The following is a 15,070-nucleotide window of genomic DNA, read 5'->3' on the forward strand; positions in this document are numbered from 1 at the left end:
GTACTCTAATTCTCTCATTACTCAGTTTTTACCAAGACATGCCAGATAGAACTTATCCTTGAAGCTACCTAAGAGTAGACAGTTGCTATTATAAACTAGTGATGTTATCTTGGAATTCAATAAAGAGGATAATTTTGCAGCAAGGTAGATGAACAGATGACATCAGGTACTTTAAACAGGGCTCATAAAGGCCTAAATTAATTGCTGGTAATCACCAAGGTTCTGAAGAGACTTGTAGAAGTTCTCTCACTGCTACATTTGTCTCGTCTTAGAGAATTGTCAGTCAATGAGCATGATAAAAGAAATCCAGAAAGCGTATTTCTTGAGCTTTTCATAATGGGGTAGAGTGCTGGCTTTCAAGTTCTCTTACTCTTTGCAGTGTAGTCATTTCATATAAGTTCAATTTCAAATCATATAATTCTCTTTTTTAATTTAGGAAGAAGAAAAAACTGGCATGCTGGCTAATGGTAAATATTATCTGTATTCATAAATTTTGTAGACAGTCTGTTCAGAACTCTATCTAATTCTGGATAAATTACTGTCTCTGTTTTTAAATAATTTCTGGTGAATTAAAATTTATAGATTTTCTCAATATGTTCTTTATGCCTATCTTAAATTCTTCCTGTTGTATTTAAGGATATATGTTTTTTAAAAACCCTGGACCAGGGGGTTGGAGCAGATGGGGTGGGGGCTGGCCCAGAGGGGCAGGGATGGACCAGGGGCAGGGTTGGAGCAAATGGGGCAGGGCTGGCCCAGAGAGGAAGGGATGGACTGAGTGGGAGTGACTGGTCCAGAGTGGACATGGCTGGCCCAGAGAGCCTGCGGTTGGGAGGCAGGGCTGGGCAGCAGAGCCCTGAGCAATGTCGGCCCTAAGGAGGTGAATAACAGGGACCAGTCATTCGTGCACTGGGCGGTTCTGTCCCCCATCCCCAGAGGGAGTGCCCTTACCTTCACCTCAATCTTATGGGAGGAGGGGGGCAGGTGGGCGGCCACAAACCAGTCCCCAGGTGCTGGGTAGGAGACATTGACAGGGGCGTTGTCCTGCAGCATCTTGAGGAGGAAGGAGCGCTGCATGGAGGTATTGTTGGCGAACCTGGTGCCCAGTGGGTTGATTAAAAAAGCCCGGACCAAATGCCTTTATGGATAAATTTTACCAAATATGCAAAGATTATTAATGTTATGTATACTGTCATGTAAGAAATGAATCGCCAGTCTATGTTTGACGCAGGATACGGGATGCTTGGGGCTGGTGCACGGGGATGATCCAGAGAGATGATATGAGGTGGGAGGGGGGTTCAGGATTGGGAACCCATGTACACCCGTGGTGGATTCTTGTCAATGTATGGCAAAACCAATACAGTATTGTAAAGTAAAATATAGTAAAAATAAAAATTAAAAAAAATAAAATATTCTGCTCAGGGGAAAAAAAAACAAATTATTAATGTTAATCCTCCTTAAACTCTTTTCCTAAAAAAAAAACAGAAAAAGAGGGAATTTTTTCAAACTCATTATGTAAGACCCAGCATTACCTTGATACGAAAGCTAGACAAATATTCCTCAAGAAGACTACAAATAAGCAATTATATTTGCAGTGACATCAAAAAGAATACAAACTTAGTAAATTTTATCAAGAAGGTAAATTATGCCTAGAACTATAAAACATCGGAAAGAAATTGAAAACTAAAATAAAATAGAAAAATATTCTGTGCTCATAGATTAAAAGAATTACTTTTGTTAAAATGTCCATACTATCCAAAGAGATCTACAGATTCAGTGAAATTCCTATCAAATTCCAGTGACATTTTTCACAGAAAAAAAAATAATTCTAAAGTTTTTATGAAACCACAGAGGACTTCACATAACTAAAGCAAGCTTGAGAAAGAGCAAAGCATGGAGGCATCACACTCCCTGACTTCAAAATGTATTACAGAACTATAGTAACCAGGACAGCATGGTACTGGTGTAAAAACAGACATAAAACCAATGAAACAAAAAGTCCATGCACCTGTGGTCACCTGATCTTCAACAAGGGTGCCAAGAATATAGAATGAGGACAGAGAGTCTCTTCAGTACTTCATGTTTAGAAAACTAGGTGTCCACATGCAGAAGAATGAAATTGGATCCTTATCTCATACCACATACGAAAGTCAAGTCAAAATGGATCAAAGATTTAAGTATAAGATCAGAAACTGCTTAAATGAAAATAAAAACATAGGAATACAGCTGCTTGATGTTACACTGGGCAATAATCTTTTGGATATGACCCCCAAATCACAAGCAAGAAAAGTAAAATAGCTAAATGGGATTGAATTAAACTAAAAAAGCTTCTACATACATAGCAAAGGAAAACAGCAGAGTGAAAAGGCAGCTTATAAAGTAGGGCAAAATATTTATGAACTATATATATATATATGAACTATATATGTGTGTGTGTGTGTATATATATATAGTAAAGGATTAATATCCACAACATACAGAAAACTCACACAACTCGGTAACAATAACAACAAAAATTAAAAGTGAGCAGAGGACCCAAATAGACGTTTCTCAAGATATGCAGCTGGACAAACAAGTGTATGAAAAATTACTAAACTAATCATCAGGGAAATGCAGATCAAAACCATAAGGAGATATCACCTCAGACTTGTTAGATGATTATTATCAAAAAGAAGAAAAATAAGTTTTGGCAAGGATATAGAGAAAAGAGAACTTCAGTACACTATTGGTAGGGATATAAATTGGTGCAGCCATTATGGAAAGCAGGATAGAGGTTCCTGAAAAAAAAAGTGGAATTACCTTATTATTCAGAATCCCACTTCTGGGTATATAACTGGAAGAGATATCTGTACTCCCATATTTGTGTGTGTGCTCAGTTGCCAAGTCGTGTATAACTCTTTGTGACCCCATGAATCGTAGCCCACCGTGCCCCTCTGTCCATGGGATTTTTCCAAGTAAGAATATTAGAGTGGGTTGCCATTTCTTCCTCCAAGGGATCTTCCCGACCCAAGGATCGAACCTACTGGGTCTACTGGATTGGCAGGCAGATTCTTTACCCTGAGCCACCTAGGAAGCCCTATTGTCATGTTTATTGTGGGATTATTCACAATAGACAAGATATGGATAGAACTTAAATGTCCTGCCATTTGCAACAAAATGGATATATGTGGAGATATTGCAGTAAGGGAAATAAGCAGATGAAGAGAGATGCATACTGTTTACCTTCACTTATATGTGGAATATAAAAATGTCAATATCCTAGAAACAGAGTAGAATGATGGTTACCAGGGGCAGGGTTTGGGGCATATGGAGGTTGGTTAAGGGGTACAAGTAAGTTATGGATATGTGATGTGCAACAGTGTTGACTGTAATTAGTGTATACTTGAAACTTGCTCAACAGGGAGATCCTAAGTGTTCTTATCACATACACAAAAATGGGTACATGGATATGTTAATTAGCTTGATTTGGTTGATTATTTTATAGTGTATCAGTTCAGTTCAGTTGCTCAGTCGTGTCTGACTCTGTGCGACCCCGTGAATCACAGCACGCCAGGTCTCCCTGTCCATCACCAACTCCTGGAGTTCACCCAAACTCATGTCCAGTGAGTCAGTGATGCCGTCCAACCATCTCATCCTGTCGTCCCTTTCTCCTCTTGCCCTCAATCTTTCCCAGCATCAGGGTCTTTTCGAATGAGTCAGCTCTTCGCATCAGATGGCCAAAGTATTGGAGTTTCAGCTTCAACATCAGTCCTTCCAATGAACACCCAGGACTGATCTCCTTTAGGATGGACTGGTTGGATTTTATAGTGTATATGTTTATCAAATCAACAAGTCATAGATCTCAAATATATACAATTTTTAATCAGCACTATGTGTCAGTAAAATTGAGAAAAAGGTTTTTTTGTTGTTGTTACTTTCCTCTTTTCCTCAGCCATTTGCCTTTTACATATAAAGGTACATTAGACCTGTATTTAAGCATAGATAAGTTTTGATGTAAGCCTGCTCTGTAATATATAAGAAGAAAATCATTCTTGTTCTAGGTACATAGTTATATATTCTTTATATGTAAACATTTATCTTTGTTTTTATACAGATTGCATATGATTTAAGTATTTTATTAATAGAACCATACAAGCTTATTTATATTCCTAATATTTTTCTTTTATGTTATTCCAGTAGTGCTGCTTGATTCATTAGACTCTGTTGCAGAAGTCAACCTTGATGAGCAGGATGACACAAAAACTAAGCCAAAGGCTCTGTCAGATAAGACTGATAATGACATGATCGGAACAGGTGAGAATGAGAAACTATAGCTAGTCTCTATACATGTAATAGTTTGACTAATTGACTTCATGTCTGGGGAAAATATATATGATATATAATAATACATGTAATAACTATCAGTAAAATTTTACATTTCTATTGAAGTATATTTGATTTATAAAGTGTTAGTTTCAGGAGTGATTAAGTTATATATGTGTGTATATGTAGACATATATACTGACGTGTTTATATATATATATATTTTTAGATTCTTTTCTGTTATATATTATTACAAGATGTTGAATATAGTTTTCCTGTGCTATACAGTAGGTCTTTGTATCTGTTTTATATATAGTAGTGTGTATCTGTTAATCCCAAACTCCTAGTTTATTCCTCCTTTAGTAACCAGAAGTTTGTTTTCTGTGTCTGTGAGTGTTTCTGTTTTGTGAATAAGTTCATTTGTCTCATTTTTTTTAGATTCTGCATGTAAGTGCTATCATACAGTATTTACCTCTTTCTGACTTACTTCAGTTAGTATGATAATCTCTAAATTCATTTATGCTGCTTCAGATGACATTATTTCATTATTTTTCATGGCTGAGTAGTATTTCAGTGCACATGCATGTCTGTGTGTGTATACACATCACGTCGTCTTTATCCTTTCATCTATTGATAGACACCTCGGTTGCTTTCATGTTTTGAGTCTTGTAAATAGTGCTGCTATGAATATTGGAGTGCATGTATCTTTTTGAGTTAGAGTGTTCATCTTTTCTGGATATACGCCCAAGAGTTGGGATTGCTGGATCATATGGTAACTCTTATTTAGTTTTTTCAGTTCAGTTCAGTTCAGTCGCTCAGTCGTGTCCAACTCTTTGTGACCCCACAAATCGCAGCATGCCAGGCCTCCCTGTCCATCACCAACTCCTGGAGTTCACTCAGACTCATCCAGCCATCTCATCTCATCCTCTGTCATCCCCTTCTCCTCCTGCCCCCAATCTCTCCTAGCATCAGAGTCTTTTCCAATGAGTCAACTCTTCGTATGAGGTGGCCAAAGTACTGGAGTTTCAGCTTTAGCATCATTTCTTCCAAAGAAATCCCAGGGCTGATCTCCTTTAGAATGGACTGGTTGGATCTCCTTGCAGTCCAAGGGACTGTCAAGAGTCTTCTCCAACACCACAGTTCAAAAGCATCAATTCTTCGACACTCAGCTTTCTTCACAGTCCAATTCTCACATCCATCCATGACCACTGGAAAAACCATAGCCTTGACTAGACCGACCTTTATTGGCAAAGTAATGTCTCTTTTTTTCAATATGCTATCTAGATTGATCATAACTTTCCTTCCAAGGAGTAAGCATAGGCAACCTCTATGCTGATCTCCACAGTGGCTGCAGCAGCTTACATTCCCACCAACTGTGTAGGAGGGTTCCCTTTTCTCTACACTCTCTCCATCATTTATTATTTGTAAACTTTTTCATGATGGTCATTCTTTTTCATGATGGTGTGAGGTGATACCACATTATAGTTTTGACTTGGGCATTTCTCTAATAGCAATATTGAGCATTTCTAAGGAAATGGCAACCCACTCCAGTACTCTTGCCTGGAAAATCCCATGGACGCATGGAGGTACCTGGTAGACTACAGTCCATGGGGTTGCAAAGAGTCGGACACGACTGAGCAACTTCACTTTCACTTTCTTTCACTTTCATGTGCCTTTTGGCTATCTGTATGACTTCTTTGGAGAAATGGCTGTTTACATCTTCTGTTCATTTTTGATTGTGGTTTTTTCTTTTTTTTCTATTGATCTATTTGTATATTTTGGAAATTAAGCCCTTGTCAGTTGCATCGTTTGCAAATATTTTCTCCCATTCTGTAGGTTTATGGTTTCATTTTGTTTATGGTTTCCTTTTGTGCAAAAACCTTATAAGTTTGATTTGGTTCCACTTGCTTATTTCTGCTTTTATTTTTTTTGCCTTATGAGACCTAAGAAAACATTGATGCAATTTATATTAGAGAATGTTTTGCCTACATTGTTTTCCATGAGTTTTATGGTGTCATATTTTAAGTCTTAAGCCATTTTGAGGGCTTCCCCGGTGCCTCAGAGGTTAAAGCGTCTGCCTGGAATGCGGGAGACCCGGGTTCGATCCCTGGGTTGGGAAGATTCCCTGGAGAAGGAAATGGCAACCCACTCCAGTACTCTTGCCTGGAGAATCCCATGGAGGGAGGAGCCTGGTAGGCTACTAGTCCATGGGGTCACAGAGTCGGACATGACTGAGCGACTTCCCTTTCACTTTTCACTTTCATGCATTGGAGAGGGAAATGGCAACCCACTCCAGTGTTCTTGCCTGGAGAATCCCAGGGACAGGGAAGCCTGGTGGGCTGCCATCTATGTGGTCGCACAGAGTTGGACACGACTGAAGTGACTTAGCAACCAACTTTCCTAACACCACTTGTTGAAGAGACTATTTTTTTTCTCCATTGTATAGTCTTGCCTTTGTTGAAAATTAATTGACCACAGGTATGGGGGGTTATTTCTGGGCTCTCTATTCTGTTCCACTTATCCATGGGTCTGTTTTTACTCCAGTACTATGCTATTTTGATTACCATACATTAACAGTATTGTCTGAAGCCTGGAGTGTATGCTTTCTACTTTTTTTTTCCCTCACATATTTGTTCTAGCAATTCTGGGTATATTATGGTTCCATATAAATTTTAGGATTATTTGTTCTAGTTCTGTGAAAAATGTCATGAGTAATTTGATAGAGATCACATTAAATCTGTAAGTTGCTTTGAGTAGTATGGCTATTTTAACAATATTGTTCCTTCCAATCCAAGAGTATGGAGTAGCTTTCCATTTCTTTAAATCATTTTTAATTTCCTTTATCAATATTTTATAGTTCTCAGCATGTAAATCTTTTAGCTCCTTGGTCAGGTTTATTCCTAGGTGTTTATTACATGCATTATTGAAAGGGATTTTTTTTTTCTTTTCTGTTACTTCATGTTAGTATAAAGAAATGCAACAGAGTTCTGCAACCTTGTATCCTGCTACCTTGCTGAATTCATTTATTAGTTCTAACAGTTTTTGTGTGGAGCCTTTAGGGTTTTCTATATAGAGTATCATGTCATCTGCATGTAATGACAGTTTTACCTCTTTCCTTCCACTTCCTGGTGGCTCAGAGGTTAAAGCGTCTGCCTCCAATGCGGGAGACCCGGATTTGATCCCTGGGTTGGGAAGATCCCTTGGAGAAGGAAATGGCAATCCACTCCAGTATTCTTGCTTGGAGAATCCCATGGACGGAGAAGCCTAGTAGGTTACAGTCCGTGGGGTCACAAAGAGTCGGACACGACTGAGCGACTTCACCTTCCTTCCAGTTTGGATCCCTTCTGTTTCTTTTTCTTGTTTCATTGCTGTGACTCAGACTTCCAAAATATGTCAAATAAAAGAGGTGAGAGAGCATCCTTGTCTTGTTCCATATTTCAGTGGAAGGCTTCCAGCTTTTCACTGTTGAGTACTATGTTGGCTGTGGGTTTGTCATAAATAGCTATTGTGTTGATTTATGCTCTCTCTGTACTCACAATGGTGAGAGTTTTGATCATGAGTTGATGTTCAGTTTTATCAGATGCTTTTTCTGCATCTGTTGAGTTGATTATATGGTTTGTCTTTTCTTCTGTTGATGTGTTGTATGTATCACACTGATTGATTTGTGTATGTTGAACCATCCTTGTGACCTTGGGAGGAATCCAGCTTGATCGTGGTGTCTGATCCTTTTTATGTACTGTTGGATTCTGTTTGCTAATACTTTGTTGAGGATTTTTGCATCTGTATTCATCAGAGATATTGGCCTGTAATTTTATTTTTTGGTAATGTCTTTGTCTGGTTTTGGATCAAGGTGATGGTAGCTTCATAGAATGACTGTGGGAGATTTCCCTCCTCTTCAGTCTTTTAGAAGATCTTGAGAAGAATCAGTATAAGTTCTTTCTTATATCTTTGTTAGAATTCCCTAGTGAAGGCATCCAATCTGGACTTTTGTTTGTAGGGAATGTTTTTTTTTTTAATTACAGATTCCTTTTCACTTCTAGTAATTGGTCTGTTCACATTATCTGTTTATTCTTGATTCAGTTTTGGTAGGCTTTATCAACAATAAAATTTTCAATCTCACATTTTCTACCTTTTTTTTAACAAGTTAAATAGTCTGAACTTGCTAATGGTGACACTTCATGCCAATAGGCTGAGTAAACTGTGTTTTAAAAAAAGTACTTGTTAATAAATGCTGTTGATACAAAGCATGGTACTGAGATGAATATTAAATAATTTCCTGTGCTCCTCCCCACCCAATTCTGTTAAATTTGCTATATGTAGGAGAAGTGAGACTTTGTTTTTATGCATTTCCATAGTTCCTTCTGGGTAGGAAAAAGCTAGATCACATCCTGAAATTCTGAAATGTGTAGGACTATCTAGACTTGACTAAAACTTGTAGAGACCTTTAAGATAGTGGCTTTTCAAACTTTGTTAAAGCAGTGGAACTGTTACCTGCCTCCCAAATGGAATCTTAGGTAGTACTCTCTATATAGATACAAAATGTATTTTATCAGTATATATATAAATGTTTACATTTGTGACATTTACTTTAAAAGGTAGTGAGAACAGTAATGGTCTTTAGAAATTTTAAAAATTAAGTGTTACAGATACTTGTTACATTCTTATATCATCAAATTTCCAGTATGTTTGTATATATTTTTATTGTATAATATAAAAATATTTTTGGTTTGCCACATAAACAAGTGCAAATGGGATCTTTTCAGCTTGCTTTTGCAAGTCTTAGGTGACCAATATGATCAGCTAAGTCAACCCAGACACTAGTCAAAAAAAGAGCAATAGATGGTAAATCACTAGCCAACTCTGAACATCTGCTTGCATTTTAATTTTACTCTTTATTTCTTTATGGCAGTATAATATACTTTTTTATGGCAGTATAATAATACTTGTAGTAGAATTCATGTATCATCATAGTGCAGTTTGATGAATTTTCAAGTCCTGAACACATTCATGTAACCAGCCACCAGATCAAAAAACAAAGCATGATCAAAACCTCAAAGTCTACTCACATCTCTTATTTCTAGTCATTGCCGTTCTAAGAATCACCACTGTCTTGTTTCATTTACCTCCATTTTAAAATGTGAATATGACAGTTAAGTGTGAATATAACAGTTACAAAGTTAAATCAACCACAAAAAATTGCAACAGAAGTTTTCCATCAAAACATTACTGGTTTACTTGTTATTACCTGACTGAATATTCTGCAGTGATGGAAGCATGTGCTGGGCACATGTTCCTCAGTCTTATAACTGTTTTTATTTACATACTTGTCATACGTGCTCTGATAGTCTGCATGAACTGTTTTCAGTAAGTAGATATGGATTCTTTTAAAAGACAAGTGTAGAGCTACAGCTTTTCTATTCAGTGATACATTATAGGAGGTTCATTTATATACAGGATGGCCAGAGAAACATTTTTCTAAGATATGCATGAAAACAAAGCCAGAGGAAAGAGTTATCACTCTGCTCTTCATATTTTAAAATGAAAATTCAGACATCTGTGGAACGTATGATTTTCTCTGAATGACAATCAGAGCAGTTTGAAAACTTCTGCTGTACATTATAATAAAACTCAGAAATAAAAAACATATTGCTGGAAATAGAAACTCTAATATGATCTCAGAAATTATATAAAATTAAAATTTTTTTGGTCTTATTTCTTAAATATTCTTGATTCTGAAATAATTTGGTGAGTCAGGTACTAGAAGAGTAAAGAGTATGACATTACTGTCTTTGGTCTTGGATTCATATTTCCAGCCTTGCCAGTTACCAGCTGGCTGACAAGGGACAATTAGTACCTCAAGGCCTGTTTCCTCTTTAAAATGACATCATTTGATGATCAATTGAGATTATGTATAGTGCCTAGCATACTGTTACAGTTCAATGAGAAGTAGCAGCTCTGTGGATCTTATCACTTTTTATTTCAATACTGTTAATAGTCAAATTATAATAAAGAACCTGAAGGCATAAATACCTTTTGGCTATGAAGTATTAAATTTACCTAGTGTTTACAAAAGTACACTGGAAAATTTTCAAATCAGAGTCTGAGCTTGGATTAAGAACTGAAAGTATCAGCAGCTTCCTTTGTTTACCATGCATCTTCCAGCCTTAAGCAGGCTCAGTTTAGATGATACATTGTCAAAGATTTTTCTCTCTCTTTTTTTTTTGATAATACTGTTCATGAAACTTGTGCTTTACTGTCTTAAAAAGGTTGGTAACTATAAAATGATGGTCATATCTAGCCTTTTGCTTGTTTTCATTTGTCTCAAGGGCAGGGACCATTTTGTGCCATGGTTGCATGCCTGGAGCAGTCACAGGAGGATAGTGTTGCTTCACAACCAGACCCCTGCTTCTGCCCAATAGGTTCTAACACTCCTCTGCCTCTTAAAGTGGAAAATATAGTGGGCTTTTGACTTGTGGTAATATATAAAATAGATGCAAGAAGTCACCCCTTTTTCTCTCTCTCAGTTCAGTTCAGTTCAGTTGCTCAGTCGTGTCCGACTCTTTGCGACCCCATGAATCGCAGCACGCTAGGCCTCCCTGTCCATCACCAACTCCCGGAGTTCACTCAGACTCATGTCCATCGAGTCGGTGATGCCATCTAGCCATCTCATCCTCTGTCATCCCCTTTTCCTCCTCCCCCAATCCCTCCCAGCATCAGAGTCTTTTCCAATGAGTCAGCTCTTCACATGAGGTAGCCAGAGTACTGGAGTTTCAGCTTTAGCATCATTCCTTCCAAAGAACACCCAGGGCTGATCTCCTTTAGAATGGACTGGTCAGATCTCCTTGCAGTCCGAGGGACTCTCAGAGTCTTCTCCAACACCACAGTTCAAAAGCATCAATTCTTTGGCACTCAGCTTTCTTCACAGTCCAACTCTCGCAAAATGCATAAAAAGATTTTAACAAAGAAATGACCTGAGAAAATATTTGAAGAGATAATAGCTGAAAACATCCCAAACATGGAAAAGGAAATAGTCAGCCAAGTTCAGGAAGCACAGAGGAGTCCCCGGCAAGATAAACCCAAGGAGAAACATACCAAGACACATAGTAATCAAACTGATATAAATTAAAGACAGAGGTAAATTATTAAAAGCAACAAGGGGAAAATGACAAATAACGTAAGGGAACTCCCATTAGGCTATCAACTGATTCCTCAACAGAAACTCTACAAGCCAGAAGGGAATGGCATAATATATTTAAAGTGATGAAAGGGAAGAACCTACAACCAAGAATACCCAGCAAGACTTCTTCGGGTTTGATGGAGAAATCAGAAGCTTTCCAGATAAGCACAAGTTAAGAAATTCAGCACCACCAAACCAGCTTTACAACAAATGCTAAAGGAACTTCTTTAGGCAGGAAACACAAGAGAAGGAAGAGACCTATAGAAAGTTAATCCAAAACAGTTAAGAAAATGGTGATAGGATTATACATATCAATAACTACCTTAAATGTCAATAGATTAAATGCACCAACCAAGACATAGACTGACTGAGTGGATGAAAGCATGTGCATGTATGCACTTCCACTTACCATATCACTCTGCTTGACACACCCCCATTGTGTGCAGTTATTTTGTTAAGTTAATCATGTTCCCATTATGGCTTGCAGTTGTAATTATCTTTTATTTTTTGTTTGGCTATTGATTGTGAAAACTGATAAACATCTTTTACTCTTGTGATTATGTAACTATTACTTAATACCATTGTACCATGATTGGTCAACAGAAAAATAATAGAACTCTTTATCACCAAAAGTAGGATCTAATAGAAAAACCTGTAATCAGTTTTTAAAATCCAGATGCATATCAGAATTATCTTGAAATTTTTTGAAAAATACAAATGCTCAAGCATTACTCTCTTTCTCCAGAGCTCCAGATATGTTTCTGATGAGCAGTCATGTTTAAAAACAACAGGATGATCTTTTACTTTTATCTAGTATGTTTCACTTTTTCTATTTCATATTCAGCGCTCCCATTTCATTTAGTTTGTGTTCTCCAATTTCTCCATCTCTTCTTTTTTTTTTTTTGATGTTCTTTCTCAAGCCTTTATTAAGTGTAGTAGAAAAGCTTTTGTATACATATATATAAATACATATATATATTTTAGAAAACTTATGAATTTTTGCCTAACTAAAAAAATTATGACATTTTGATTCCACTTGTTTGACTTAGTATGCTGCTGCTGCTGCTGCTACTAAGTCACTTCAGTCGTGTCCAACTCTGTGTAACCCCAGAGATGGCAGCCCACCAGGCTCCCCCGTCCCTGGGATTCTCCAGGCAAGATCACTGGAGTGGGTTGCCATTTCCTTCTCCAATGCAATGCATGAAAGTGAAAAGTGAAAGTGAAGTCGCTCAGTCGTGTCCGACTCTTAGCGACCCCATGGACTAGTAGCCTACCAGGCTCCTCCGTCCATGGGATTTTCCAGGCAAGAGTACTGGAGTGGGGTGCCATTGCCTTCTCTGGACTTGGTATGAATAGAATGTTAAATTTCTAATTAAAGGGCTTCCCTGGTGGCTCAGACAGTAAAGAATCTGCCTGCAGTGTGGAAGACCTGGGTTCAATCCCTAGGTTGGGAAGATCCCCAGTATTCTTGTCTGGAGAATCTCCCAGGACAGAGGAGCCTGGCAGGCAACAGTCCATGGGGTCATAAAGACAGAGAAACTGGTGGTCTACAGTCCATGGGGTCACAAAGAGTCTAAAAAATAGATAATGCAATAGGCAACAAAAGTTTACTGTATAACACAGGGAACTATAGTGAATATCTTATAATTATCTATGATGGAAAATAATTTCAAAAATAATATATGTGTGTTTGTATAACTGAATCACCTTGCTGTGCATCTGAAACAACTGTACTTCAACAAAATATGTATATATTTTAAAAAGGTCAACATCTATGACCCTGAAATTGTTTTTAATATCAGTTGGATTAATGATTCAAATTAGGAGACAAGTACCTTTCCCTTGCTCTGTTTTCTGAGCAGCATCTAATGCTTCTCTATCTTCCATTTCTAATTTTTAACTTTTAGGTAATTTGCTTTTCCACATGTTTGCTCAGCTGTTAGTTTAAGCCAAAACCTCTTCTTCCTGGCACCTCATGCCTGTTAAATTAGGTATGCACATTCAGTACTGTGATGCTGTTTCCCATTGGGATCATTTCCTTCATGCATACTCAGCAGATTCTCAGGCACCCAGGTATTTCTCTAGAGGAGGAAAAATGTTTTCTGCCTTTTTCATTTCTTCATAAAAATTAACTATCGTCTCCCTTTGAGTCTGATAGATGGTTTAGGGGGAAAATTAGGCTTATTTTAGCAGGCAAGATTGTTTTCCTCAAGTCCTGCTGAACATCCCAGCCCCTTAACTGTTAGTGATTCCGAACTGGTGGTATCCCCCACTTTTTAAATGTATTTATCTATTTATTTATTCGCTGCATTGGGTCTTAGTTACAGCCTGTGGGATCTTCCGTGGTGGCGTACGGATTCTCTGGCTGTGGCGCACAGGCTCTGGAGTATGCAGGCTTCAGTAGTTAGAGTGCTCAGGTTCTCTAGTTGTGGCACGTGGACTTGGTTGCCCTGCAGCATGTGGGATCTTAGTTCCCCGACCAGGAATCAGACCTACATCCCTTGCATTGCAAGGCGAATTCTTAACCACTGGACCTCCAGGGAAGTCTCCTTCTTCACATTTTTGTTTTTAGTTTATTTAAGCAAATTTATTCCATCTTGGACAGGCTCCAAATAGCAGTGGTGACCTGATGACCTGAAGCAGCAGGTGGAAAGCTCTTCCATTGTAAGGCATTCTTACATAATCACATGTGGTACTTGGCACCCTCTTACATTTAGAGTTGAAACTAGTTCCTCAGAATTTTATACTATGCAATTTACAGATTATATAGAGAAAGAGGAGGCTGTATATATGCTCTTTTATCTTTAGGCATTAATTAATGGTCATAGGTATCAAGAGAACAGGACTCTGATCACCCTATTTCTCTTGTTTTTTTCTACTTGTCTATAATGCTTTTATTCTAATTTTGAAAATTCTACTGTTAATAATGAAAAGTACAAAATGACTAGGAAAATACTCATAAAAATCTTAGATCGTCATTGTCATTAGATTCTTTGAATTCTTTTCTCCAGAGTTTATCAGTTGGTGGGAAGAGAAGGAGGTTGATAGGGAAGGGAAAGTGAACTGTGAGATGAGGTTCTCTGTTTTGGATAACTGGGTGACTGATCACGTTACAGCCACAGTAGCAGATGCTGGGAGCAGAACAGCTTTTGTTGGGGAATGTAATTAATTCACTTGAGGATGTATTATATGTGATTTGCTTATAGAACAGTCTACATGTCTGTTAGTTCAGTGTTCAGAAAAGAGATAGAAGATAGATTAAACAGAAGACACAGGTTTGGGAGTCAAATGTTTATAGGCAATTACTAAGCAAAGGGTGTTAATGAAATTATCCATCACCCCCCCACACACACCCCCCTGACACACACCCATAAAAAAGAGAAGTTCGAAAAAAGAGAGCTGAAGATGGAACCCTGAGATGAGCTATTTACCACAGAAGGTGTAAAGCAGCCGTCAGAGCAGTGAGAAGAACAAGAAGGTGTTATACAGAAGAAACAGTCCCCAGAAAAAGAGCAGAGCCACATGTTATACAGAGGAGACAGTCCCCAGGGAAGGAGCAGGGCCACGTGTTATACAGAGGAGACAGGCCCCAGG

The 15,070-nt window shown here is 37.9% G+C and overlaps 1 protein-coding gene across 3 annotated transcripts in view; it reads left to right on the forward strand.

The window, feature by feature from the left end:
- Positions 1–15,070, forward strand: part of CEP162 (centrosomal protein 162) — a 99,824-nt gene that overhangs the window by 33,214 nt on the left and 51,540 nt on the right. For all 3 annotated transcript variants that reach the window (XM_040238860.1, XM_040238863.1, XM_040238862.1), the window contains exons 8-9: positions 437–467; positions 4,174–4,290. In XM_040238860.1, coding sequence (XP_040094794.1) covers positions 437–467; positions 4,174–4,290 — 148 coding nt within the window. The remainder of the gene's footprint in view (positions 1–436; positions 468–4,173; positions 4,291–15,070) is intronic.

Source organism: Oryx dammah, unplaced genomic scaffold (assembly GCF_014754425.2).
Source record: "Oryx dammah isolate SB20612 unplaced genomic scaffold, SCBI_Odam_1.1 HiC_scaffold_4, whole genome shotgun sequence".
NCBI lineage: Eukaryota > Metazoa > Chordata > Mammalia > Artiodactyla > Bovidae > Oryx > Oryx dammah.